The sequence below is a fragment of the Oryzias latipes genome, chromosome 22 (assembly GCF_053564925.1).
Source record: "Oryzias latipes strain Hd-rR chromosome 22, Olatipes_Hd-rR_3.1".
NCBI lineage: Eukaryota > Metazoa > Chordata > Actinopteri > Beloniformes > Adrianichthyidae > Oryzias > Oryzias latipes.
The window spans coordinates 15235297-15263139 of record NC_136258.1 but is presented as its reverse complement, the minus strand read 5'-3'; the positions used below and the strand labels follow the sequence as shown (position 1 = coordinate 15263139).

The following is a 27843-nucleotide window of genomic DNA, read 5'->3' as shown; positions in this document are numbered from 1 at the left end:
CATGGATGAAATTTCAATTTCAATTTCAATATTAATTTATTTGTATAGCCCAATTTCACAACAACAGTCGTATCGATGTGCTTCATATCGGTCATTGAAAAAGTAAAACATAAAATCAAGAGGATCACGAATACATAGAATTCAATAGGAAAATACTAAAATGAACTAACTAAACAGACTAAACTAAACGGTCATCCCTGGCCTTAGACCCTCCTTGGCAGTTAGAAAAAACTCCTAAAAAAATGGATTCTGGAAAAAATGAAGAAACCTCAGGGGTGCCCACATGAAGGAGGGAGTCACAAAGCCACAAAGAACCCAATATGTTTAAATCCATTCTGTCTTCATAAAAGAAAATCAATTTGACAGAAAAAGCTTGAAAAAGGAAAAGCATATATGCTATAAAAGTTGTACAGTTATTTTTGTTTTTTTCTAGTGGGTTGTTTGTTGATTGATTGGCACATATGTGCACTATGGTTGCATTTAGTGGGCAGGAAATGCTATATTAATTGAAATAGAAATATGACAAACAGGGTTTTTCTTAAATGTTTGACATGTTTTGATGTTTCGGAAATTGTGGTGCATTTGTAAAGTTTTTCTATTGCTTTTAATCGCTTCACAAACAAGCAAACAAACACACAAACAAACAAACACTTTGAGTCAAATAAGCAGTTTTTTAAAGGGAAAAAAGTCGTCTTAGTCTGATTATCTATCATTCTTGAGTTTATTCTTCTTGCAGTTCCGTCTTTCCACCTCTAGATGTCCTCGCAACGTTAACAGCGGCCTCTTGCCTACCTGCGCGCATGTCCAACCTCCTCCAGGTGGGACTTGTAGGTCGGGTGAAGTTTTCCTTCAGTCCTCGCTTGTTTGATTTTGTTGAGTGGATCGCCTGAAGACAGTCAGCAGCTTGACAGCGCAGGAAACACTTTGACTAAACCGAAGTGAACCAACCGGGACAAACAAACCCACTCGTTCCTTCACACACACACGAATTCTTTTGCGGAAATGCTTCACCTGAAGTTTCCCTTCGGACGCTGAAAAGTTTGGAGTCGCAGAGGAAGGAAGCAGCGAGGCGCTTCAAATGGGGAGTGGGTGAATCAGTCCAGCTGGATCTTTAATCTAACTTAAGGTAACTTTAACGCTCTCTTCATCCGTGTTTTTGTTTAAAGTTTTACAAAAGTTTTCCATCTAAAAGTTTTTGCCTCGCAGCATAAAAGTTTTTTAAAAGACATTGCAAGAGAGAAAAGTCTAAGTTAAAATTAGAGCTGTATGTTTAATCAATCCAGTACACTTTCATAGTTAGTTTTTACATCTTGATATTTAGAGACGATTTACCCTTGAACGTTGGTTTTTTTTTTTACCCCCAAAATCTTTTTTTTAAGCATTGATGGCAGGATGTTAAATAATCCAGATGTCATAAAAAAGGAGGTGTGAGCTTTTGCTCTGAGGTACTTTTTCAAACTCTGACAATGAGGAGTACTGTTTCCTGTCCTGGCAGGAGATGCTCATTCATGTTTTATCTGTGTCTCAGATAGATGTGGAGTGTCTGCTTGTTGATTAACCCGTAGGACATCATAAAGCAGACCTCTTTTCTGTTTGTCTGCCTCTTCTGCACCTTGGACTGAGCTCTGGATCGATCAGAAAAGTTCATGCAATTTAATTTTTTTTCCTTTTACGTCTTAAGCTCTTGCGCTCTCTCTCCTGAAAGGTGAGGCTGAGACTGAGCCATTTGTTTAGAAAGGGTGTGTCGCATACTGGTGCTGCTTCTTCACTGAGCTGCCAAGTCTTGTACCCATGGAGATTACAGGTGTGTTGTGCAAGCTTTGAAGGTGAGATCCAGCAGACGATCCAGGTATGCGGACAGGTAGGAGAGAAACTCGACTTCCATCAGCTCCTCTGGAGCCGTCTTTGTGGAGGAAAGGTCAAAAGCTGCTGGTCAAGAAGAGGAAGAGTGTTGTAAGAGAAGCCTTCAGAGGAAGCAGCTGCTCTTGAGTAAGAAGCGTTGATCAGAAGGGATTAGCTGATCATTTACTCATCAGTGAGATGGTTTCCAGCTCTGTGGAAATAACCAAAGTGACTATATAAGCTGAGCAAACATTATTTGTCCCTCGTAAGACCAAAAATTAAAGCCGTTATGGAATTTAGATCATTTTGGCGACTCTCAGACTGCTCCACTTTTAAAAAGATATTGTTTTCGGGGAGAGCGGCCAGGGTGTATTTCCAAATCCAAAGTGTCCAGCTGTGTTTGCTTTCTCTGTAAACTAGCCACCATTGCAGCACGGCAGTTCCTTTTCATCCGAGTTGGAGCTGCCACTTCAGTGGTCTCATGCTCCGCGCCGGCTACAATCCTGGCTTTGGAAGCCTGGCAACCCCTGAGAGCAAAACAAACAGCCCACTTAACAAGCTGCTTTCCTGCTTTTTTTCCTTCTATTTTTTACTTTTGTTTTTTGTTTGCAGACATAACACGAGGCCAATCAAAACTAGCAACTTTCCAAAAATGGATATTGTCACACGTAAAAATTCTCATTTGTCTGACATGATCCCGTGACAGTGACTGTGGGTGGAATACGAGTGTAGAATATGGGATTTTTTAGGCATAAAGGCAGTTCCTGAAACCAGATTTGGACAGAAAAGTTCCTCTGATGGTAATTATGAATCTCTGTGGAATGCAGCAGCCTCTATTAGCGGACATGCTGCTGCATGGCTCAAACAGCCGCGGCGCACCAGCTCGCATTACTTTGTCAGACTGTTTTGCAAACTTTCACACAAATATGGTGACCAAGGAAAAGCCCCGAGTACTTTCCTAAAATGTTACCTCATTTGTTTTTCATGTGCTCTTTACCTGCTTGCATTTGCTCCACACTGAGTTCTTCATGTCAGAAACCAAAACAAAGAAACTTTTCTTTAAGTTTTTTTTTTTTTTAAACTCCGCCTCTCCCATTAAGGTGGGAAATCTCACATCTGTGGCAGAGCTCCTGCATGAAGAGAATATTATAAAGCCACATAAGCTTCTCGGAATTGGGCCTTTCCAGTTTGTCTCCCTGCAGCGGCCCCATCCTCCATCCCTGCAGGTTTTTGCAGATGAGTGTGGTTCAGGTGAGGTTACTTAAGACTGAGTAGCAGCACTCACCTTTGTTTGAGAACGACCAGAAAGGAGGGCCAACGCCCCCGATAGATGCCTGCAGGTGCTGCACAGGAACACCAGTTTTACTCAGTATTTATTAAAATAAGAAAGCAGACATTTTTTGAGGCATCTGGACACTTTCCAGATCATGCTTTCCCCTCCTCAAAAGTAAAGTATTTACCCTCTAATCTGCCTTTCTGGTGTGGACTGATCTCCCTCAGCTTGATGTCAGCTAGAGGATATCTGCCACGTGAAACCCACAGCTCCTGCTGTTGAATATGAACGGCCCTAATGGATAAACTGAGCCAGTCCTAATTCAAACAAAGGTGGCTGTCTCTACCACTCCCTGTTTCCTTATCCTTGTGGGGCATTGCAGTCTGCTCTGGCAGCCTCTCTGGGTGACTCAAAGTTACATTTCCTAACCCCCCCCCCCCCCCCCCCACGTCTCTCGGTACCTGTGAGATTTTTGCTTCTTTTGTTTGCCAGAGCTGATAAGATTAGAATTGGGGGGGGGGGGAAAGTGATTGCATTAAAAAAAAATGGAAAAGCTGCTCCCTGGAGACCTTGGTCCTTCACAATTCTGTCAAATATTGTGTTAACCTGCCGGGCATGACACACTTGAACCTGGCTTATCGCTGCGTTCCGTGCAGCTTTTATGAATCTATTCCTCTGTGCTGCTCAGTGAAGCTGATCTGGATGCATCAACCTTTATGAGCTCGAAGTCAGTCTAAGGTGTTTGGGATTTTTTGCCACATTGACAGACAGATACAGGTTGCTTATCGTTTTCAATTTTCTCTGTAATCTGGGCTGCATGCTTCTGGCAGACAGATGTCAGCACTTGATGTTGCTTTAAGTTTGTTTCCTTGGCTGCCGAGGACGATGGGAGTCCAAGATTTCCTCTGGAATTTGTGTCCTGAAGCCACGATTCATATAGCTGTCAGGTTTATAAGATCGATTCATTGGGTTTCCAGAAGTGCAGAGTGTCTGAAGGGGGTGCGTAAACTGTTATGCATGGTGCTCTCTGAGTCGGCGCTTCTGATATTGACACAAGTTGAAGTTTTATTGGGGAGGGGTCAAAGGGATTTCTGGTGAACATTGCATGTTGGGACACATGTCTTCTCCAGCTGGACCTTCAGCTCAAACGGCTAAAAATAGCAGTTCAGCTAACACGGCAGCATCTGATTTAAATATGACCACAATCAAACTTCTGGGTTTGTGTCAGTGTCATGTACTACAGACACAGTGGAGCTTGGGGTTAAGTAATTGCTGTGACAATAGTGCAGCGCTATAATTAAGATGTCAGTGTTGTAGTTTTGAAAACAAACTTTTGGCTCGTTCAGAAGTTTTGAATCATCAATTTTAGTCAATGTCATAAACAAAAGCACAGATGTTCATAGAGATTTATTTCAAATTTTCTCCTGTTTTTGCATAAACTAGCTGTATATGTTTGCAGAACTGATAATTAGAGGTTGCTGCATGTAACCGCAGTGTGAGTCACATCCCTGCACAGACACTGGTCTTATGGGTGGTCTTTGCTCGGGTCCACAGTTCACAGCGTTGCTCTTGTCCCGCTGAAAAGAAGCTAAAATCTCACTGGACTTTCCGCAACAAGGCAACCTGACCTTCTACCCCCCTGAGAGGGGCGTCTTATTACTGAACAGTGATGCGTGGATCTTAGTCATGCTTTAAATGACTGTAATTTTGAGCAGGAGCACTGCAGGGATAAGTGCAGGGAGAGGCTGGTACTTTCTGCCCAAGATGAATACTTTTTTTTGTTGTTATTCACTTTTCACACTCTTTACTTACAGTTCCACATTCACTAAGCTGTTTCAGATGTGCTTCAGCAACAGTAAAACCGAAATTTAGCCTTATTGCATTATAATGACAAACTACTTGAGATTTAATCTGTGGCAACTCAAGACCCTGTGTGAAAGGCCATGAATGTAGTCATTTCTTCCTTCTGTCAGGAAATAACAGGCTCACAAGACGAGCAAAATGCAACACTAAGAGTTTGTTTCCTCAATGTCGTTTACTCACCCATCCACCCATCGATCTTCAGAACCCGCTGACTCCCTTTCGGGGTCGCTGGAGCCAACCCAGCAACTGTTGGAGGAAGGCAGGGTACACCCTGAACAGGTCACCAGTCTGTTGCAGGATAATGTCATTTACCCAAAAAGATCATTCTTTGACTTCCGGATTGAAGCACACTTGGAAAAAAAAACAAAAGTAAACCAGGCGCAGTTCATTGAGTAACCACTAGGGGTGTGTTATACTAGGAACTTTTTCCAAATTCAATGTGGTATTAAAAAAGGGCCTCAGATCAGCTCTATTGGAGCACAACTACTGTGTAGCTCCATCAGTCATCAGTGGAGTGTAACCAAAAAACATAACAAGCATGGTAGTTAATTATTTGTAAATGGAAATTTGTTGTATTTATGTGCTTGTTAAACTAAAAGGATTGGACAATCTCCAAGGAAAAGGGTGTGGCTTTATATCGGAGAGCCCCCCTCCACAGACAGCTCAGATGATTTGGGCATCTCTTTTAAATGCCTCATGGTCGCCTCTCCAAGGAAGCATTCTGGGCATGTTTTACCTGATGGAGGCCACCAGAGAAGATCAAAAACACTAGAAGGGCTTTGTCCCTTGGTTGGGCTGGGAGGGGCATATCTTCTTGAAGTGCTGCCCCTGGGACCTGGCAGCAAATGGATATACCTTTTTTTTTTGAGGTGTGGTAAAAGTTATGGATTCAAGTTTCCAAAAGCTTAAAGAAAAGCTGAAAATTGTGTTTTGGGTGTTTTTCAAGATGCTCTTGTGGCAGGCTTCTCATGATGGAGGACATATATTAACAAAATTAGGCTTAAAATAGCATCTCTCAATATTTCTTTATTCAAGTTGTTGTGAATCAGGAGCAGAAAAAAATGCAGTTTGAATAAAAAAGCCTGTAACTGTGCACTGGGCACAGTTACAGGCTACAAGGCTACAAGCTCCCTGCTCAGCAACAGGAAATGGAAAGAGGGGGCGGGGATGCTCTATGTGTCAGCAGTCCAGCCCACAACTCAGAGGCTAATTTTTAATGAGCTACTGTCACTCTGCTGAAACTATGTCCTTAAATATGACACAGGTTTTTTGATTTTGGCTAGAAATGGTTGGTCAGGAAACATACTGAAGTCTTTTGGTATTTCTATACATTATAAAGCTATTTTTAGAAGGACCACCAAATACTCTACCTCTGGTTACTTGATGTTGGAAAACCTTTTTTTTTCAAATAGTTTTTACCTCCCAGTAAGTGCTTTTCTGTATTGGATAAAAGCTAAATCAACTCTTCCACAAACTTAACAACCTCCATAAAAGGAGGATTAGGTGAATATACATCCCTTTAAGTCTTTGAAGCAACATTGCTTAACTGGTGAGATTCCAGCGCAGAACAACTAAAGCTGAATAAATGTTTTTAAAACCAGTGTGTTTAATGTCAGACATGTGGCAGCACATCTTTTAAATGGATGCCCACAAGACTTTTCCAAATCAGAGTTATCCTACTTCTCATTACATCTTCATATCTCAGTTACACAGAGCCATACTGATGAGTCGCTGTTGTGTTCCTCAAAGAACATGACAAAGGTTTAGTGTTTTGGCTTCATGTTTTGTCATGTTTCGTGAACTCTTCCTGCAGCCTGAAGGATCCTTGCTCGCATTTCTCATGTGTTACTAATTTCAGATTGTAGCGTTCCTTCATGGGAATGACCTAAAAATGACTCTGGGGCCAAAAACATCCTTCTCGACATCAAGAGGGATTCATCTCGTTTTGAGATCCCCTCCAGCTCAACTGTTTAGATTCCTGTCATCCTAAGAGCGCGTTCTTGCATTAAGCCTTTGATTTGGAGAGGCGTAGCTAAAATAATGCACTGCTGGAAGAAGCCCAGCATAAGCGACGAATCCCCAGGAGCAAAGCTGGGAAATCTGCCTCATGGTGAGGAAGTTGAACAAGGTGAAGAATGGGTGGGTGGAGGAAGGAAACAAAAGGGAGGGCAATGAGCTCATACTATGGAGATATTTGAAGGCCTACTGTTCAATAGCATTGCCTCTGCTTGTGGTTGTTTTATGTATATCTGTAGCTCTTCTTCTGTGTAGAAGTGCGGTAACTGATGGGCGCGGCCTCCAACAATTATGACTCCGTGTTTTGGAATGAAGGGAGTGGTGCCAGTTCTTTCTTTTCCAGAACAGTAAAGTTTGGTTAAGAACAAGAAGTGGGATCTGTTCTGGCTGAAGGAGCAGTCACCACAGAGACTCAACAACAGGCTTTGTGGAGCGGACGGAGAAACAATGCCCATCTGATTGCACTGGAATGGCTTCTCAAACGCCTGACGGGTGGGATCAAGGACCTGCATCCACATGTGTGGAAGCAGACGGCAGCAGCGAGGTTCAGTTGTGAGGGAATCAAACCTGGAAACAATCAGTAATCTGATGTAATCTCCAGCAGTTTTTCATTTAGCTGCCACTTGATTTGTAATGGTGTTTAATTTAAAACAGCTTGGTGAGTCTTTTTCTGTTTAAGATCCCTTTGCTGCCTTAATTATCACAAGAAAATAAAAATAGAAAAATGAGCTTCAGATCTACTGTTTGTGATTCATTTAAATGGTGAACAAAAGTGAAGACTGTTTCTTTTTCTTCTTTTTTTCTCTCTCTCAGGGCATAGCTCCAGTTTGAAGCGGCATGTCAAACCGTGACTCGCTGGGGTTTGGGGACCTGCTTCCCCAGGATGTGGTCAACATTTTTGTCCGGGAGAAGAACGGCAAAAGGGGACGAAAGAAGCGAACCCGCTCCCTGGGCAGAGCTTTTGGCTGGTTAAAGAGGAGGAAGAGCAGAAAGCTCTCTGCCAATGGCCAAGGCCCGGGTCTAGGTCCCGCCCTGGACCTGGCCCTGGACGGGCTCTCTGCTGGCCAGCAAGGAGGAAACAAGGGAGGACACAAATCTACAAGACATGCTCATCCACAAGGAAATAGTCATGGTAAGAGGCCAGCTTTCAGTTTCCTATGTTCAGGAGCATAAAAATAATATTTTTTGTTGCAGAACCTTAAAAAATAGTTATTGTTATAAACGGAGACTTGGAACCATTGCATCTATTCTGATATATTTGGGTCATGCAGTTCCCACAATGCCACCAATTTTCACTTTGATCATTCGTTTAATAAATTACTGGACAGTGATTGTTAGACCTGAATAGGCCAAAAGTATTCCAGAATTTGTATTGAAACAGGATTTCTTCCTTTATATAATTTGAACTACATTTTCTTTTTCCTCATTTTTTCTGCTTTTTTTCACATTCCAACTGCTTGGAATTTTTTCCGCTTTGACGATCTTTGCTTGAGTTTTCCTAATTTGTGTGTTCATCATCTCTGCACAGAAACATGAGAGAGACTTCTTAATCTTTGATCATCTTTTGATGTATTGTAAAAGAGTTCCCAGTCATTTTTTTTATTATGATTTTGCCGGTTTAAAAAAAAAAAAACTGTCATTTTCTATGATGTAGTTTCTGCAGAGTGGCAGTGGTTCCTTAGAAATTGGCCTCAGAGTTGTGGACGGGACTGTTGGCGCTGGATTAAGCCTCTGCTGATCTCCCATCATCCCTTTAGTGCTCTCCTGCTAGTTTACAGCCCCTCACTCCCCCAACCCAACATTTTCGGTGGAACAAGAATGGCGAGCAATATTGGAGCTGACCAGCCGTACAGTTTTGAGCCAGATGGCAGCTCAGACAAGAACAACAAAAGACGTTCATGGGTCTTTAGTGTCACAACAATTTAAATACAGAAATACTCGGACACATTTTTATGTCATTTTAAAAACACCAAAAACGTAATCGTCATTGGAGTGGGTCTTTAAAGCAGCGAATGTTACTTGATATATAGATTATTGGCTTTGACCTCATCCATTACTTTGTGGATTTGCTTTCCGATGGGGGGTGGGGGTGGGGTGTACCACGGGTGCATGCGTGTTTTCCCGTGCATGCTGGGGTTTTCTCTGGGCACTCCGGCTTCCTCCCACAGTTTTAACAGCATGGTAGATTTCATCTTATGCTTACTCATAGAGCCTTGTACTGATGTGCAAAGCAAGCAAATGCATGTTGTAAGCCTGTTGAACAACAACAAGAGGGCACTTAGGCTTTCGTTACCAAGAAAACTGAAGCAACACTGAGAGGTTTCCCAGAGCCACAGATCATGTTGGAGCTTGCACACAGGGAGGCTGCACCGTACCTGTTCGTCAGCACGGTATGAACTGTCTGAGAGATATCTCTTCATTGCCAAATAAATCTTCCAGTTAGACAGTCAGGCCTGGAACTTAATGAGAGCATTGTTGTATCTCGTCGGCATCAACAAAACCAGAAACTGAGTTCTCAGGGCTGCTCGTCTGGCACTAGTGACGCTTGTGGTTACCTGCTTCACATACAGAGGAGGCTTGTTTATTTTGTCTTCTCATAGAGGAAGCTCAGATCTCAAGTGGGAATGGTGTTGGGGATTTCCAGTGGATTTCAACGTATTTGGTCAGACTTTGTGTAGATTCACCCGCAGCAGATGATGAATACATGGCGACGTGTTCTCAGTCAGGGTTGTGGTTTTTGGTAGATGATGAATTCGGGGACAAACACCTCAGTCGGGCTCCGTTTGTGAGCATCTTTACACACGTATTCCTTGTCATTGTGTGCCGATAATCACAAAGGTTTAAACTGCCACACCAGCCAGAAGTCAGGAGTTCCTCTTCTTCATACTTTTGAGCTCCGGGAGAATGCAAGACAAATTTAATTTCCTGGATGTTTATCTAACTTGCAAACACAGAAAATCCTAATCATTTTCCTTCAGGTAACAGAATATCTTCGCATCGATCCAGGGGTTTTGTCTATTATTGTGTTGCTGTTGAGCCCTGATGCTGGAAAGAGCAAGAATCAAAGCCAAGACTCTTGATGTGGAGGAGTTCTAAAAACATTCAACATTTTTATAAAATCTTAAAGATCCACTCTAAAAAAAAAATAAATGTTTTTGATGTTAAACATATTCTTGGGGGCATTTTCAGATGAAAAAACTTCATAAATCCTGACAAAACACATGACTTTATAGTTTACTAATTAAAATATAGGTTAAACATAAGAATTTTTTTGACATCTGTTTCATAAGAGATGCAATTGATCCAGGTTAACAGAAAATATTGATTAGTGGTTTTGAAATCAGATGAAGTTCCAGGAAGGTTTGAAGAACAAATGTGTTTATTTTTAAGATTAGATTTTTTCAAAAAAGAAAAATAACAAGTAAAACTTTAATTTGATAAACAAAAAATCAAATTTCTGTACTTCAGTTGGATAAAAGATCTAAAAACAAGATAGAACTTCACTGACATACTTTCAGTCAAGTGAAACTGTTCTCCTCTGGAGAACGAACCAAAGTACCGAAAATCTTCTCTTAGCACATGAAAAGCTGTAACCTGTTTTTGGTTTCACTTGAGGAAGGGAGTACAGGTTGACCTGGCTTTCCTGGCAGGTTGAACATCCCGACGTTTTTTTTTAATTTTTTTTTGATGTTTTTCTTTTGCCTTTTTGATCTGCAAGGACAGCCTTTTTCAAAAGTCAACATTTTGCAGACCTGCTGTGATGAGCCACATCCTCCCTGTTCACCTTGTTTTGCCTGTGATCCTTTGCAAGCCAGACTTTCGAGATTACCTGTCCTTACAAGTTTATTCCATTTCATGTTTATGTGGGTCTTTTTGATGATTTGTCGTTCACCAGATCAGATCTTGGACTAAAAGATCCGCCTCTGTTCTGTTGCTCCTTTCTCTCCCCTTTATCTTTTGGAGTGTTAGGAGGAATCCCCCTCCAATTGATTGAAAACAAGCCAGTTGAGGTCTAATCAGGTCGTACAGTCTCATGCTGTGGAGGTCACCTGTTTGCTCGAAACACTCCCTGATGGATTCCTCACATTCCTGATCCTTGACATATTCCTTTGAGGAAGCCAGAAAAAGGGAGCCCTTTGTGTTGCTGCGAGTTTGTTTGGCTTGCAAGTCCGGATCAGGACATCTGAGCCTTTTAAATTCGCCTTTCGTTGTCAAATATTTAGACGCTGCTTTACAAGAACCAGGACTGGTAAGCCTGACTGTGCAGCCTGTGCTTTAGGGTATCAGCCCAGACACTGTGCTGTAAATCCTTGTCTTTTAAAGATGTTTGTGGAGCATGGGACGTCCACTGAACACATCAGCTGGAGCTCCGCTCTCTTATTTTACTTACTTTTATGCCTTTTACAGCTCTTGACTTGAACTGGTTTTATGTCAGTTAAATTGGAGTGCATTGAAAATAAATATTTAGAAGAAAAAGCTAACTTGGATCTTATTACTGGAGCACAAGAGACTGATTACAGACTCACTCTGATTATCTTTTGATCTATTTTAAAGCGTTCCCAGTGGTCTTTTAATTATATTTATGCCATTTTTAGTCAAAATACAAAAACCTGTGTTGTTTTCTTGGACATAGTTTCTGCAGAGCAGCAATAGTTCATTAGAAATTCATCTGGGTCTGAGTTGCATGGAGCAAAACTCTCCCCCTGTCCCCCCTTCCCCACTTCATTGCGGAGCAGGGAGCTTGTGGCTCCGCCCAGCATATTTTCTACATCACAAAGAAGCTCTTGGTCAAACATTTTTTTCATCTTCTCCTCTCTCCAATTATTTGTATAAAGAAAATCTAAGAAATGCAATTTAAGGCTTATTTTTCTTTTTATATGACCCCCATCATGAGAAAAATGCCACAAGGACATGTTAATAACCCCAAAAACACAGTTTTCAACGAATTAGGTCTTCAAAACGAAAGTCTGACTGTTTCAAAAAATGTTTCCTATTATCTTTTTCTGTATAATTTGGTGCACACAAAAATTCTGGAACAGCAAATGTGTCTGCTCAGAAATAAAGAAGGTTACTCTGATTCATTGTAAAAAATCAACTAAACAAATAAATACTGCCTAGAATGCAATATCAATGGACTGATTTTACACTAAGACAATTTTCAAAGGATTCAAAATCCGCTTTTATATTGGGTTTGATTGTTAGAATTAGTTATTTAGAATTAGTCATGGCACTAATAACCAGTCCTAATCACTGCACTTATTTAAATACTTTAACACCAGTGCACCAATCCAGGGTATTTGGATTGAAGTTATCTAAAAAATAACTTAACAAAATAAATGTGTTTTTGTTTGTTACTCCCTAGTCTGTAGATTTTGTTGTTTCTTTAATAACCACGAAACAAAGAATAAGTTGCTTTTTCATTGTTTTGTTCCAACTAAATTTTAAACTTTATCAGCTGTAAAGATAGAACTCATTTCCTTATCAGATTAATTCATAGATACAGTTGAAGAAATCTAACTGATGTTACCTACATGGGCAGGATCTTACGTTTTCTAATTATTGTAGCCATAATTGCACATCCTACACAATAACTACCCATGCAAGAAAAAAAGGCATCTTTATTGAAAAGACAATCTAATCTGTGTAAATATTTATCAAGACCTCTATATAATTAATATGTTCATCTCCTGTGTAATTGTCTGCACAAATCTATTAAACCAACGTAATTGAGACAATCAATAATTGACTAAAATAAGCCCCTAAGAATAGTAAGGATAGGGAATTGTTGAGTTTAGTATCTTAGATTTGTGGTTTAAACAGTAACAGCTAAATGGGGAAAACGTATCTCAGAGCAATAGTCTGTGAGAATAAAAAAGGTGAAGTTCATTTCCTTTAAGAAAACAATGTCAACAATGGATTTGATCATGATGTATTGTTCTGATAAAATCTGATATGATCAGTGACACAAAGCCAAACCTCAAAACATGTGGCAGAAAATCTCTTGTCCTCATAGCAGATATTTATACTGCATTACTAATAAGATTGAAATATATTGCATGGTCATTGGCTAAACAAATGTTGAAGGAAATGATGCTGAACAAGGCTGACATTTTTCATAAATGTTTTGTTGTCATTGGGAAACTAGAATATGCAGGAAAATAGAACTTTGTTTCCCTTTTCAACCCTTTTACACCACAAAAGCAAGGTAAAATACACAACTAATGAAGTCTGTTGTAGCTTAGTGGTGTATATTTCTTTGAAGTATGTGGCCAAGCAGCAACTGCAGAGTCGTTTTTCAGGTCATCTGACTTACCCTTCACCTGCATGGACTTAAATCAGCTCAACATACAATGAGACGTTTTTGTGAATTTGTAAAAATAGTCTCAGAGTTGATGTGGAGTCGAGGGTGGGGCGCCTGTGACCTGTGGAACTTGACAGTCCAAGCAGACTGGGCTTTTCTGCACCTTAAAGACGCAGAGAAGCCTTCTTAAAATCGAAAAGACCATTTAATGCTTTTGAAATGCTGAAACTGTTCTTATTACTGCGTTAAAGTTTGATCATAAGCTGAAAAATGGAGTTGGTGAAAAAACAACAACAAAAACATCAACACTTTTGATAATGTACCACTCAAAAACACCAAAGGTAGAAGAACAGGTTTGATAGGGCTGCCTTTAGTTTCCTTTTCTCCCTCTCATGGCGGGAATTATTCAACTTCCTTTTTTTATACACTTTTGCCTGAGGTAGTATTCGTTTGTGTGTGCTCACATTACTTTAAATGTACTTTAAAACACACATTGCTTTCATTTTAAATGAATATTTAAGTAGCATAAGTAACAGAAAGTGTCTTACTATGCAATTTTATGAGAATTTTGAGGTTTACTGCATCTAATGGACAATTAATAGTGAGATTTTAATGTCAAAATATGCCAATTTCTTCCTGGTTTGAAAAATGAAAATTTTTCATTTTGATATATATATATATATATATTATCAAAAAAGCTGAGTTTGACTTTGCATTAAGGAAAATACAAACACGAATAAAATAAAATTTAAAAAGAAATAAATATATATATATATATATATATGTATATATCTATTTATTGTTTTTTCGTGTTTGTATTTTCCTAAATGTAAAGTCAAACTCAGCTTTTTTTTTTCAGCTCTTCCACGTCAAAGGACAGTAAAATGAGAACAGCTTTGTTGCATTCTGACAGTAAAGGGGAATGTTTGCCAGCGAGCTGGGGCTGATAGGAACATTCTTGGAGTTTTGCGAGTCACCTTGTGACTTCTGTCTTTCAGTTCTGCAGTATTAGAGCAAAGGAATAATCTTGTTAGAGATAACCTTGTTTGCTTTTTAACTTGCTTGAGCAGAAACTTTGATAGTCGACACAGCGCTATATATATATATATATATATATATATATTTTTTTTTTTTTTACCGCATGGCCAATTTATTTTGCAGCCAGTTGTATCTTTAAGTGTTCAAAAATAAGGTTCACCCATAATAGGTTCGACCATTTTGGTGAACATAATAACAAACACGCTCTTTGAGCTGCGCTGCTGACCTGCAACGCTGTTCCCAGACGCAGATTTGCTTCTCAGTACATTTAGGTCATGATCCACCAAAGCACTTTGGTTTCATACAAATGTTTGCTTTTGAATAACAAACATGGAGTTTATTTGAGTATGACTAAGGATGGAACATATTCTGAATCCTCCTGTTTGTGAGGCTTGCACGCTCCTGTGAGAATAGAACTGTGGGGAAACTTCTGGAGTTATCTAATCATCTCAGCCTTTTAGCTGAACCTGGAGTAGCCTTGAGGTTGATGTGTTGCAGGACTTTTGCAACCTTATGTTTTTTTCTTTCATAAAGAGTCAAAAACTATTGAAGTAATTTAGCAATTTTTCCTATTTCCAGGTGGTAAAAAAACAATGAAGTAAATGAATGAAAAACAATTGCACATCGTCTCAGAGAGTCACGCGTGGAACGGTCTCCTCACTTTTGAGTTCTTCCAAAACATTTTTCCTTGATTTATTGTAAATAATTGCTCAATTGTTTTTATTTTTATTTTTTATTTGAGCCAATACGAGTGACAGACCACCTAGGAACAGGAGATCTCTTAAGGTCCAGACATCTCACAAACTGTTATAGCAGATGATTAGAATAGAATCCTCTGAATAGAATAGAATTATGATTTTCTTCCAGAGGCTCATTTCCCAGGTCGGACACTGACATTGGGCGAGAAGGCCACGCCAACCTCATCCATATCTGTATGGAGTTTTGTGCGCTGGTGCGTAGTCATGTAGGAAGTGCCTTCCCCAAAGTTCCCCACAACACTGAAAGATCTGAACTGTCTACTACAGCGGCTTCAGACTCCAGGCCTCGAGGGTCAGCCTTCTGTTGGTTTTTCAGAAAACCCTGCCTTATCTGCAACTGATTACCTCAATCAACCAGGTGTGTTCGGCCAATAAGGACATGCAATGGAGGATAGTTGTAAAACTTGCTGGTTTCAGGCCCTTGAGGTCTGGAGTTTGACACCTAAGGGGCCGAGTCCAGTTCCTGAAAAAGCAAAGTTTGTCCCTAAAACGAGTCAAATGAGAACAAATCTTCTGGAAACTACCAAATCCATCAGAATGCAGATGAGGAATTGTGTTTCGTTCATTGCGCTTTTTGGCTAGAATTCAGCTTCTTGTTCATGGAAACCCATTTCAGGAAGCTCAGTACACTGATATTGAGTGAACCTAAAGGCCATGTGAAGTTTGGAGCTCTGTATTGACTGTCTGCAGAATGTGAGGGACGCCTGCACTCTATGCCCTCCAGCATCTGCTGACCAGGCTCTCTTCCACTTTGTTATAATGCCATTGACAGTTACAGAGAAATATTTACAAGTGTGGGAGTTTTAATTTTCTCTTATTTATTGACTGGCTGGCTAGCTGGCGTGTTGTCAGTATCAAGATAAAACAACCCCCAAGAGGATTGAAATCTAACTTTGATGGTTTGCATGGTATAAAAACCTGCTTTTTATATCTCTCATGCAGAATGAGATTCAGTTAGTCCTATTCATCCTGCAAAATCCTATTCTTTAATTTGTTTGGGTAAATCTTTGAAAAGTGGTTCCTCTCTAACAGTACCAGCAAATAAGCAGAAGCAATATTTCCTTGTTTGGTTCCATTTGGTGAACTGATGTAATATTAACTTGCAGCAAAATCTGGACTGTGGAACCGGATCCATACTGGTTTCTTGGTCCTGCAGTGCTGTAAGGTGCAGCCCTTTATGTTACATAATGTATCTATTACCTGGATGGCCGTCTTTGTCACACTACACCCGCTGCTTCCTCTTTTTCAGCTCTGATGTTTAATTCAAGAGTACAATTAGACAATGGAGCACACAGGCTTTGACCTGGCTTCATCTTTGTGTGCTTTCTGTCTCCAGGCTGATTTTTATTTTTATTTTTTCCCTTCTCTTCAGACACTTTTCCCACTGCAATCATAGAGTATTTAGTGATGTTTTTGCTGATTGGGGCCTGTGTTCCTGACAGACACCACCCTCACAGCAGGAGATAATGTTTCTTCATGGTTGTCTGCTCGGCTGGGCAAAACAAGAGACATGTTGGGGCAGAGATGGGAGTTCTGTGTGAGGTATTGCCTGATTCCCACATCAGAGCCAGTTTGTCTGTACCAAAGACATAGACAGACAGACAGGCTCATCTGAGGCAATCTTTCGATGACCCGCACGCCGCCGGGGCTTTGAGGCGGGAGGGAAAACTGATGCACATCCTTCCGTCTTTAGACCTAAACTTTGAATGCCTCTCGTCTGTCAGGACCAACCTTTACTCCACAGGAGCAGTTTTTCCTGTCTGAAGTTGTCTGTCTTCATGTCTTTTCAACCATACTTGCATAAAAATGGATGTTTTCTGTTTACATAAAAGTAATTATACATTGTTAGCACACCTTAATACATCGTTCTCTCATCTTTACACAACGTACAATTATACCGTGACTAATTAGAAAGTCTTGCACAATCTGCATGACTTCAGTAACAATCCTGCCTCCTCATTAGTTCAAAATGTTACAAATTTTTCCCAAATTGTTTCATGTTTATACAAAGGTTTATGACTTGCCTCCACTTGTATTGCGATTTCTCTCATATTATAAGGCACATGTTGTCTTATCTGTACATGTGGCCGGTTAAACAATTGAAACTCCTAAAGTACTTTTAGAATTCTTGCAATTCCTCCTTTCACCTCCTTAGTGTCTAGAGAACTTTGTCACAGCACTTCCCAGTTTTTAATGATGCCTCTCTTTAGAGGTGACACATAAAATGAAAAAAAGAACAATGATTCTTTTTAGATTACCGAACCGCACTCTGACCCATCTTTGGAGGAGGTCTCCGTTCGCTTCCAATCGGACTGAGCTTCGGTTCGCTCTGAGGTTCCTCAGACTGAATACAATCAGTTCCGGGAGCGGAGCAACTGAACCAAAGTGGCCACCGTAGCGAACGTAAACGGAGTAGGAATGAAGCTATACATGACCTGTGGAAGAATATAAATGGTAAATGATAAATTGCTTATACTTGTATAGCTCTTTTCTACCTTCCTCGAAGGCCCAAAGTGCTTTAGAGTCCCATTCTCACATTGATGGCGGCTCCGCTGCCGAACACTGGCACCAATCTTCCACCAGAGGCAAGTTGGGGTTCAGTGTCTTGCCCAAGCACCTTTTGACACATGGGCGGTCAAGGCGGGAATTGAACCTGCAATCTTCTGATCAGACGTCGACCGCCCTACCTGTTAGAACTTTTATTTTGACACCGCTAAAAACGCTTCTTACATGCATGTAATTCTTGACCAATGACTATAGAGATGTTTAGTTACGTGGTTGTGTTTTACAAGGTTCAGGACTCGAGCTGAATCAAATTAAGCGGACTGGGTTCGGACCAACGGATTTTTCCAGTCTGAATACACACTTAATTATAGTACCTTAATACTGTTTTGAACCAAAATTAAAAAAAAACTTTGTTTTTTAGGACATAGTTTCTGCAGAGTGCCAATAGTTCATTTGAAATTCATTTGATGCGAAGGATCATCCCTGTGTTTCCTCTCTCTCCCTCTATCTTACAGCCCCCTTCAACCCCAACCTAACATTACTGGTGCAACAAAAAAGTGAGCAACATTGGAGCTATCCAGCCATACAGTTTTGAGCCAGATTCCAGCTCAGACAAGGAAAACAAAGACGTAAATGTATCTAGTTGTCAGCAAGTAGAGGCATCAGAATGGAGTAGAGCAGGGAGCTTGTGGCCAATCAATTGTAGATTTCACGTGACAACTATAAGCTTTTTCAAACACAATTTTTTTATCTGTACCTGATTGACAACAAATTGAATAAAGAAGTACTCGTAAATGTTATTTTAAGCTTTATTTTTTATTTATTTTTTATCTAGGTTACCCCACTTTGGTGGGACACAGCCTGGGTATATAGATAGATAGATAGATAGATAGATAGATAGATAGATAGATAGATAGATAGATAGATAGATTTTTATACATGTCCATAAGAGAAATGCCAGAACATTTGAAAAACACCAAAAACAATTTTCATCGGAGTGGGTCTCTAAAGTTCCTTACCTAATCAACACCCTTTTTGTGGCTACAATAATTTTCTTTTATCAAATACTTTCCAAGAATTTGACCCAAAAAAAATACAGAACATGTGTAAAATAACCTTAAAACATGTCATTATTTTTTTGACCTCCTCTTTTAAATCCACTTTTATTTACAGTACAGAAAAAAATAAACCAGTATTTACCTCTTTAAAAAAAATAAAAAAATCTTGTGGGTTTTTATTTACATGATGAAGTTTCAGACTTGAATAGAGTCATCACATGATTTAAAATCCATTCGATTTGGCATTTAAGTCGCAGATGTAAACATCAGATAGGGGTTGATGATTATCACCCCCAGTCTGACAAAACATACAGCTTTTGCACAATCCAGCAGTGACAGATGCTGTGATTAACATGGAATCACTTGAAAAGTGACTGCAGGACCTTGTTAACGTGCCCCACCCATCACTCTGTGCCGTCACGGTAACTCGATAAGTGTTTTCTGCTATGAGACCCTCTTTTTATCGTCTAACTAGTGTTCTGTTCTTTTTCTCTCACAACTAGGCATTGATACCACATGTCACTAATTATCGTCCTCTTTTTTTTTCTTAGTGAAGCATGTTTGTCTGACTCGCTCTGTAGGATAACAGCCACACTAATGTTTTCCATTTGCTCACGTCATGCCTACTCGGCACACCTGGAAAGGAGCCAGCACTGTAGTTGCAGATGCAGCTGTGGTGTCCGTATGTGAAGTCATTCTTAAAAAGAGAAAAGAAATTTAAGTGTGACTCTGAGTGGGTGTTTGTAGCCTCTTGGGAATGTGGATGTGTGTGTTCTTCTGTAAATGTGTTCGTCTGTATTCCTGCTGCATAGAAAATAGACTGGGTGTAGTGTTTCTGAAAACAATAGCATATTTTTTTTCTTCTTTGCTCTGTTGTGATCATGAGCCCCTGAGCCGGGGACTTCTTTAGAACATATTTTTAAAATGAAAATTTTGAGCCACTTTCGCCACCTTGTGGCAAAGCTACAAGGCATATTTCAAGAGTTCATGAAGTCTAAATCAAGGCAAGATTAAGATCCCTTAATCTCTGAGGCCCCCTTTAGGATTTATTTGACAAATATTCCTCTTTGTGCAAATTGGCATAAACCAAAGCTTATTTCTTTAAGTCAATTCTTGGTTTGTTCATGTCTGAATATATTTTGGGTTACTTTTTGGAGCATTACTTATTTCATTTTTAACTCCATTTAGTGTTTATTTTGCTGAGTTAAACTAACCCAGAAAAAAAGTTAGTTCCTTTTTAACCTCAGAGTTGGGTTAAAATTCAACCCAACTTGGGTTATTTATTTATTGGGAGTGTTGGTGTCTGCATAGTGCTTTCTATAGTATTTTTCTTATTCTTTATGTTTATTTAAAAAACTGTCATCTGTAATTTTCTTTTAGCAAACATGTTGTGGGCCACTTGAGTTTAAGGGATCCCCTAGGTCATGTGGCTCTTAACCCCTTAACGCCTACGTTTATTTCCAGCTGTGACAAAAAATGCTCGCCTATAGTTTTGCTTTCAAGTAGTTGTTAAATTAAGAAGGGATCATGCCTGATGAGGTGTGGATTATCAGACGACACGGAAACCTGTTTTAGGAAACAAAGAAAGCAGTGATACTGAAAACTAACATTATGGTGGGGTTTTTCTCTGTAAGCTGTTGCAAGGTGGCACCTCAAATCCCCAGCTGATTCTTTCCTGTGATGTTTACATGTTTGACACGAGTCTGATCTGCTTCCTGACTGGTCGGTGTGATCTGAGCATGCATAGAAACTAGGGGCCAACAGTGGCAGCCTGGCCTGCGTATTTGTTGTTTACAATGGAGAGGCAGGAATTAGTCTGTTGAGGATTAGCGTCTGGGCTTTCATTGTCCATTGGCTGCAGAGGCATCCTCTGCTCTGAATGAACAAACATGAACAAAAACATCTAATCTGAACCAGTGGAGGATGTCTGTTCAGCCACTGCAGGATTTAGGATTCATTTAAGAGAAATGAGAAATTATTGAAATTAGAAATGAGAGATCTGGTGGTGGTGCTGACATCAAACTCTTGGTGTGATTTTTATTGCTTTCCCTCTCTCTTTAAAAGCAAAGGTAAGTGAAGCATCACTCTCATTATTCATAATCATCTCTGAATAACAGGTTTGCTTCAAGCTGGCTATGAGGATGGACATTATGGATTCAAAATGTATTTAAAAAAAAATCCAACTGGTAATTATTCATTGAAGTTAGAAATTATTGCTGTTATAAAGCAAAATGACAAACAAAAACACAAACTCCAGCAGGAAAAGATGCAAACAGGTTTTAGTTGTCATATAGAAGTTTGTGTTCCCCTGTGAGAACTAGATTCCACCCCAGTGAGTACTTTGGATTTTTTTTCATTAAAAAAAGAGATGATTTAAACATAAATATGATTTAAAACAACAACAAATATTCAACATTAAAGAAAGAGATTGATCAATAAAAAATGCCATCAACAAATATTTCCCTATTAAATTGGTTCAAAGTTCCCTGTTTCGTTGTTGTTTTGGGAAAAATGGATCAAAATTAATCTGAAGACTGTTTTTCTGCGTTTTCGGCTCACATCAAAGTCATTTATGTCCATTTTGTTTGGTTGTCCATATTTTTTAATTTTCAAACAAAGGCGGAAACCTCATATTTTGTATAGTTTTAAAAGTTAAAAAAAAATGTTAACATTAATGTAACGTTGCTGGATAATTCTTTTTTTAACCGTGTCTTGTGCTTTAACTATCAAATTTCAATTTTTTGTTATTTTTTTTTTATGTAACCCTTTTAGCAATTTTTTTATATTTTACTTTTACAATTGTACCCAAGCTCTTCATCTCTGTATAAAACGGTAAAATATTCTCTGTTTAATAGCTGGTCCGGTCAGATTTAAGGGTAAGAAAAACAATTTGTAGAGAACGCTGTTAGGGATCTCCAGTAATTGCCGATTGATTACAAGTTAAATGTTTATCTTAGTAATTTGCATTTGTAAATTAAGTAATTTTCTAGTTTTTGATATTTTACAACTTCAGTTTTAGCATTAATTCTGTGTGGAAAAAGGTCTGAAAAGTATTGAAGGAAGTGTTTTTCTCTGGAAGGTGGACAAAAGGTATTTTTTAAATAATGACCTATTCTTTTACAAGTATGTATTTTAATCTTGCATAAAAATAAGTGGAATAAGTGATTGAAATCTCACTCTAATTTGCTTAATATTTCAGTTTTAATGCCCCCAGTTTGGGCCCTTGAATTCTCTTGCTGCCAGGCTGACCTCCCAACTCTTCCTCTCTGCTTCCAGCTGTATCAAAGCGAGAAAATGAGGACCAGACCCTGGCGCCCCCGCCTTTCCTGGAGAATGTGTTTGTTGAGGCCAGCAGACCCAAGTACCTGGAGGACCTGCACAGCGAGGCCTTGGAAGGACTAAAACTGATGCAACAGGAAGGTACAATCACAGTGTCTGATAGCATCTCTGGTGCATTAAGCTGCCGCTGCAGATCTTTGCACGGTTCAGTTCAATGAATCACTGCCAAGCGTGTGGCTGCAATTGGTGCGATAAATAGTTCTATTCTTTGCAGAGAGCAGTAAAGGAGTGGAGTACCAGGACAATGAAAGCACAATTGTAAGTTTATCGCACACAGTTGTTGTGCAGCTGAGGCCTATTTGCTCATTTCAACTCTGAACAAACTTTATTTTCTTTCTTCAGTCAACAGTGACGACTCAAACAGATGGAGAAAGCGCAGGGTTTGTGACGGACAGCACTCTTCCGGACTCGTCTTCAGTGGTTTCTGCTCAGTCATCAGTGTCCGCCATGTCTTCTCGCTCTGGACTCACGAGACAAGGTAAACATAAAATCCCATATTTAAAAGCCCCCCCAATTATCTCTACCTAACAGATCAGAAATAGGGGGAATATTGCAGATTTTATTGTCAGAAAAATAAATTACATGGTGGAATCAAATTTTCTAGATTACAGTGGCCTCTTGTTTATCATGGGGGCTACGTTCTAAAAATATATATAATCTGCAAAGTTTTACAGATGTTTAAGGCAGTAAAACCCCTCAGTAGACACTTTATATAAATTCAAAACAATACATTTTTTTCTCTTCCTTAAATTATCAGAAGTTCAAACCTTCATAGAAAAAAAAATCCAGTGTTATAGAATGAAACCAAAGATCTGCTCGCTCTGCTCGACGAAGAGTCATGCAACTCTGGCAAGCTGAACGCATTCTGTTCAGGGGACAGAGGAGACTGGCTGACAAGGTCTGCAGCTAAAAAAGATACACAGTGCCATTAAAAAAACAATCAAAGCTGGATTTAAAAAAAATCAATGAAACAGTTAAATTTGTATACCAGCCTATTTTCAAACCTTAAACATAATTTAATCTGTTGACAATAATCTGGATTTAGATTAAATTTGATGTTGGTTAGATGTGCAGTTTTATTCAGCATCCAGGGCTGTCCAACTCTAGTTTTTCAGGCCTACCATACGGCCTGTGTTTTGGGTTAAAAGAAAAATCTATGCTAATGATTAGTAGGAATAGAAGATGTCAGGTTTTCACGAACTCAAAACATCTAATCCAGAAAATTATCTGTTAGTAGGAGCTCGAATCCAAGTTAGGAGGTAGCTGCTGGGCAGATCTGGTCTACAGCTTATTGCTCTCTTGTAAATCTTTTTCTAGAATCAACATTTAGACCTTTGAATTCTGGGAAAAAGGAAAAAGGCAAGAAGAGAAGAAGACAAAGGAGAACAATTGTGGGGATCCCACACCACGTACAGAGAGAACTGGGTATGCAGATGAAGTTTAAAAACATACGTTTTATTCCTGGTATCTCTGAAGCTTAACCTGATCGCTCCTCTTGCCTTTTGTCAGGTTTGGACAGAACTGGTTGGATGCTCAATCCGCCTTTACAAGAGGAGCATCTTTACAATGGAGAGACTGATAACGGCTTCACCTCTGATGACCAGCAGAACGCTGAGTCAACAGAGGAAGCTGCTACCAGCATTACCGCTGTGAAAAACCTTCAGCCTCTCAGCAAAGACAACGTTGAGCAGCTCGGTGCCACCCTTGCTGGTCATGGGGACGACCTGACGCTGCTGCATCGCTTCAATTCTGGTTTAACCCGTGGACAGAGGCCTCAGTCCTTGGCGGTGCCCTGGATGACCACTGCCTCCGGCAACCAGAAGCTTTCCCCTGGTGCGGTCATGTCCATGTCCCCCCAGGCTGCCTACATGTCCAAAATCATCCCCAATGCGGTGTTGCCACCTTCCATCGAAGTGGTGGAAATCAGTCGTGGCCAGAGCCGCAGCAGCGTGCGCACAGTCACCAAAAGCAGCCTGGTGGTGTCCAGTCCGAATTCCTCCCGCCCTTCCTCGAGAGCCTCCTCTTCCAGATCTACTTTATCTAACATCACCTCTGCTTCCCGCTGCATTCTTCCTTCTACGTCCGGCAGCTCCCTCTGGAGCAATTCCGAATCTTCAGAGACTTTGGTATCAGACACCTCAACCATCTTCAGCAGCAGCACTGCACAGCAAAACAAATCTCCATATGGAGAGGCTTCTGCTAAGGAGGACAAAGTTGGCCCAATTTCATCCAATTACAGCCAAAATGGTAAGATAGTTCTTAAAGGAGGTGAGAAAAATGCACAGTTTGGCAGAAGTATGTCTATCAAAAAACCAAAAAGGGCTCCGCCTCCTCCAAGCCGCTCTTATTCCCTTCACAATAAAATAAAGCGACGCTCAAGAGATCTGATGGAACTTCAGCCCTCCACTTCTGGAAGACCTTCTTTCCAGAGTGAGGAGAACAATAACATAATTGGATTATCTTCAGTCCCATCCAAGAATGGGGACAGCCCTGGTTACCACGGAGACACAAGTTCTCTAGATGAGTCTTCTGCCTCCGTGGTCTTCCCATTTATCAAGCCTCATTCACAAGAACCAAAAACAGAGGTCAGAGTGGAAGTGGAAAAAGTTTCTAAAGAAGTTCCACGCGAGAAGCAGGAGAACAAGCGCAATAAAACCCGTCCTCCACCCACTGGTTCCTCCAAGCAGGAGCCAACACCCTTACAAGTCTCCAAGGAGGTCCAAGGATCATCTACAAAACACAAGAAAAGCATCTTTGCTAAGTGGTTTTCTGGTTCCCATTCTCCAGCTGTCCCCAAAGCAGAGGCAAAAGTTCAGGAAAAGCCGAAACTCACAGAAGAACTGAATCCTGAAGCTGGTACAGCCAGCACCCACCCCTCTGTACGGACCTTAAGAGACCTTTTTAACATCCCACCGTCTCCAAAGGTCCACGCCCCTCCACCTCCTCCACCAGAAGTATGGGCTCACAGCAAGCGGACGTTCGAGTTGATCTTTGGACCCCCGGCCCCAATCGACCCCGCTGCTATCATCAAGAAGAATCCCAAAGACAGACGACATCAGAGACAGTCCTCCTCTGTCTCCACAGAGGGCTCCACCAAAGGCTCGGTGGTAGAAAGAAAACACAAGAATCCAGCAGAAAAACTGGAGGCTTCAGACAACCAGTCATTTCAAGAAAGCAGGGATTTGAGAACGGAGTGTGACGACAAAAAGAACAATGAAGAGTTGGAGCAGAATGAAGGTCTGAAAGAAAAGGACGAGAAAGTGAGAGTAGGTGATGTGTTGAACGGGATGTTAGTGAAGGTCATAGAGAGACGTCAGAGAACAGAAGAGAACCAGAACGTGTTTATAGAAGGAAAGTCCAGTGTGGGAGAGCTGCCTGCTCCTACAATAGTTAGCATTTCCTCCTCCTCACCTCCACCTGAATCCCACCTTCCTCATCATCCCTGCACTGGACAGACCATGGATGCTACGTCAGGGCAAGTTGTATCTCCAGAGTCATTCTGGCCCCCACCACCCCCACCACTGACACAAATAGGAATCAGCGGGTCTGATGAGGCAGACCTCCCGCTTCCACCTCCACCTCTTTTTGGTGAGGAGGGGCTTTCTTCACCTTCGCCGCCAGAGGCGAAAGCTGCACATGTCGATGTCATAACAGCTAAACCAAAGAACCTCTGTCCTCCTGAGGAGGTGATGCTTTCACCTCTAAAAATCCCCCCTCCTCCATCATACACAGCTCCTCCTCCACCTGCAGAAGTTTCTCCTCAGCATGAGGTGGTTCCTGCACCAAAGTCTGAAGCTCTTCCAGGTAAAGAGGTCACCACCTTAGCTACAGCAGCGGAAGAAGCCTCACTCCCTCCAGCAGTAGAAGCCTTCCATCCCCTTCCAGATAAGGTTGCTGCTCCGCCCTCTCAAGAAGATGCCTTTCAAGCTATAACCCAGGCAGCTCCTGAGAGCAAGCTCACCCCGCCACAGAGTGTCCCTCCTCCACCATCGTCACTATCACAGCAGCAAGAGGAGATCCCATTGGAACAGGAAGGAGATTCATCCAACAGTTTTCCCCCTCAGATCATTCCACCTCCTTTAAATCCTCCTGTTCAAACTGTGTCTGAAATAACCTCAGCATCTGATGAGCCCCCTCCTTCCCCCCCATGTGACTTTAGAAACTCTCCCGTTCCAAAATATGTTGAGGAACCTGCTCCATCTCCACCCCAAAGCATCCCTTTACCTCCACCTTTGCCAGAGAGTGGTCTTGTCAGCACTAAGCTGCAGTCTAGTCCTGTTAGTCAAGAGGATCAAAGTCAAAAGCAGATGGCTGCAGCTGCTCTGCCTGAAGAACCTTCATCTCATATCACCCCCTCCCTCCTGAATGCAGTGAAGCTGCGCTCTGTGAGCTGTAGTCCTGAACCTCCTGAAGCTCGTCAGCAGACCTCAGATTCACACAAGGAAGCCAGTCCCATCATCACCCAGACTCTGCTGCAGACTGTGAAGCTACGGTCGGTCAACAACAGCCCAGAGCCCCCCGAAGCTAAAGATCAACCAGAAACAGAGGTCAAACTGAACCAAGAGCAACCTGAAAGCCAGGCCCCGACCTCGTCTGCTCCTGCTGATCCTCCGCAGAAACCTGTCAGAAGAAGTTTGATTCTGGGAGCATCCACATCTCCTTCTCCACCTGTCGATGCTGCTCCACAACCAACCCTACCCACGTCTCAGTCTGTTTCTGCTCCTGAAGCCACAACTGTCTCCATAGCAAAGCCCTCTCCCCCTGTCGCTGCATGTCGCTCCATGAACCTTCAAGAGGCCATCCGCATGAGGACAGCAGCCAGATCAAAGGAGAACCCTTCATCTAGTCTCAACCTGCACCCAACTTCACCTTCAAACCTTCAGAAGTCCCCAACCAGCACGGCCAACTTTATCTTCTCTAAAATCAACAAGAAGGCTGAGGATAAGACGGTACTGGAAACCAAAATTCAACCGAGGAACCAGGAGGTTTCTTCTGTTACAAAGATACCCAGCGTAGAAGAGCCAGTAAAGAAGGAGGCCAAGGTGCCGCCACCTGTTGCAAAGAAGCCAAGAACCGAAAGCAAAGGGGCCGAGATCAATGAAGACACGGAGCAAACTGCAGGACAGGAAGCACAGAAAGGTGTCAAAGGTAAGAGAATCCAAATAAGTGATGGAGATCCTCCACTGACTAGCACAGTTATCCTTGGCGCTAAGCTGGCTAACATTCAAACTTCGTGGGTTTCTGTTCTGACCTTCCTGCAGGCTTAACGCTTTCCACATTTCCTCCTTTAGAACCAGAAGAGTAAATGGACGAGACAGCAGGTACTGTTGGAAGAAGAACCTCCTGCATATCGAGACTGAAGAAGACGTGGGACAACCTTATCAATGACTTGGAAACTCTACTGCAAAGCTTTGTGCGACTTAAAAAAAAACGGTGTTTGAACAGATGAAATGCCAATTTCAGAAACCGCTCTGTGTAGGAGTTATTCGTTAATGGTGTGGGTCTTCATTTTGTGCATTTTACAGAGTTAATAATATATGTTTTGTTTTTTTAATTAGAGGGAATCTTTGTTATTGCCAGAGATGCGTTTAATCTGCCCTCAGGTGTTCAACAGTGATTGTACCACTGACTTGTCCCCCTGCTGATGTCACAGCTTTAGTCTTGTGGGAGCTCGTATGTAAATATCGAAGCATTTTTGTATATTTAAAAAATACCCAGTATAATGATTTGTTTTGTATGGTTTCCATGAAAGTTTCCACACCCGTTATGTTTTTAGAAAAAGCTATCTTAAGTTATTTGTCCTGTTCAAAAAGGAGTCTCATGAGCGGAATGAGGCACAATTGAATTATA

General features: G+C 41.1%; 1 protein-coding gene across 2 annotated transcripts; it reads left to right on the top strand.

The window, feature by feature from the left end:
• The first annotated feature begins 721 nt into the window (after positions 1–721).
• Positions 722–27716, top strand: si:dkey-157l19.2 (uncharacterized). 2 transcript variants are annotated; one of them, XM_004082617.5, is made up of 8 exons: positions 722–1126; positions 7808–8126; positions 21931–22074; positions 22208–22251; positions 22336–22471; positions 23311–23418; positions 23503–27141; positions 27285–27716. In XM_004082617.5, the coding sequence occupies exons 2-8, from the start codon at positions 7832–7834 to the stop codon at positions 27296–27298; spliced, it is 4380 nt and encodes a 1459-aa protein (XP_004082665.1). In that variant the 5' UTR covers positions 722–1126; positions 7808–7831; the 3' UTR covers positions 27299–27716. The 2 variants fall into 2 exon arrangements, with proteins under 2 accessions (XP_004082665.1, XP_011488780.1); XM_011490478.4 differs by lacking the exon at positions 722–1126 and adding an exon at positions 7339–7652.
• The last annotated feature ends 127 nt before the right edge of the window (positions 27717–27843 follow it).

Coding starts and splice junctions, on each gene's coding strand:
- si:dkey-157l19.2 (XM_004082617.5), top strand. CDS start 7,832: ATGTCAAACCGTGACTCGCTGGGGTTTGGGGACCTGCTTCCCCAGGAT. Junction 8,127..21,930: donor TCCACAAGGAAATAGTCATG/GTAAGAGGCCAG, acceptor CTCTGCTTCCAG/CTGTATCAAAGCGAGAAAAT. Junction 22,472..23,310: donor CTCTGGACTCACGAGACAAG/GTAAACATAAAA, acceptor ATCTTTTTCTAG/AATCAACATTTAGACCTTTG.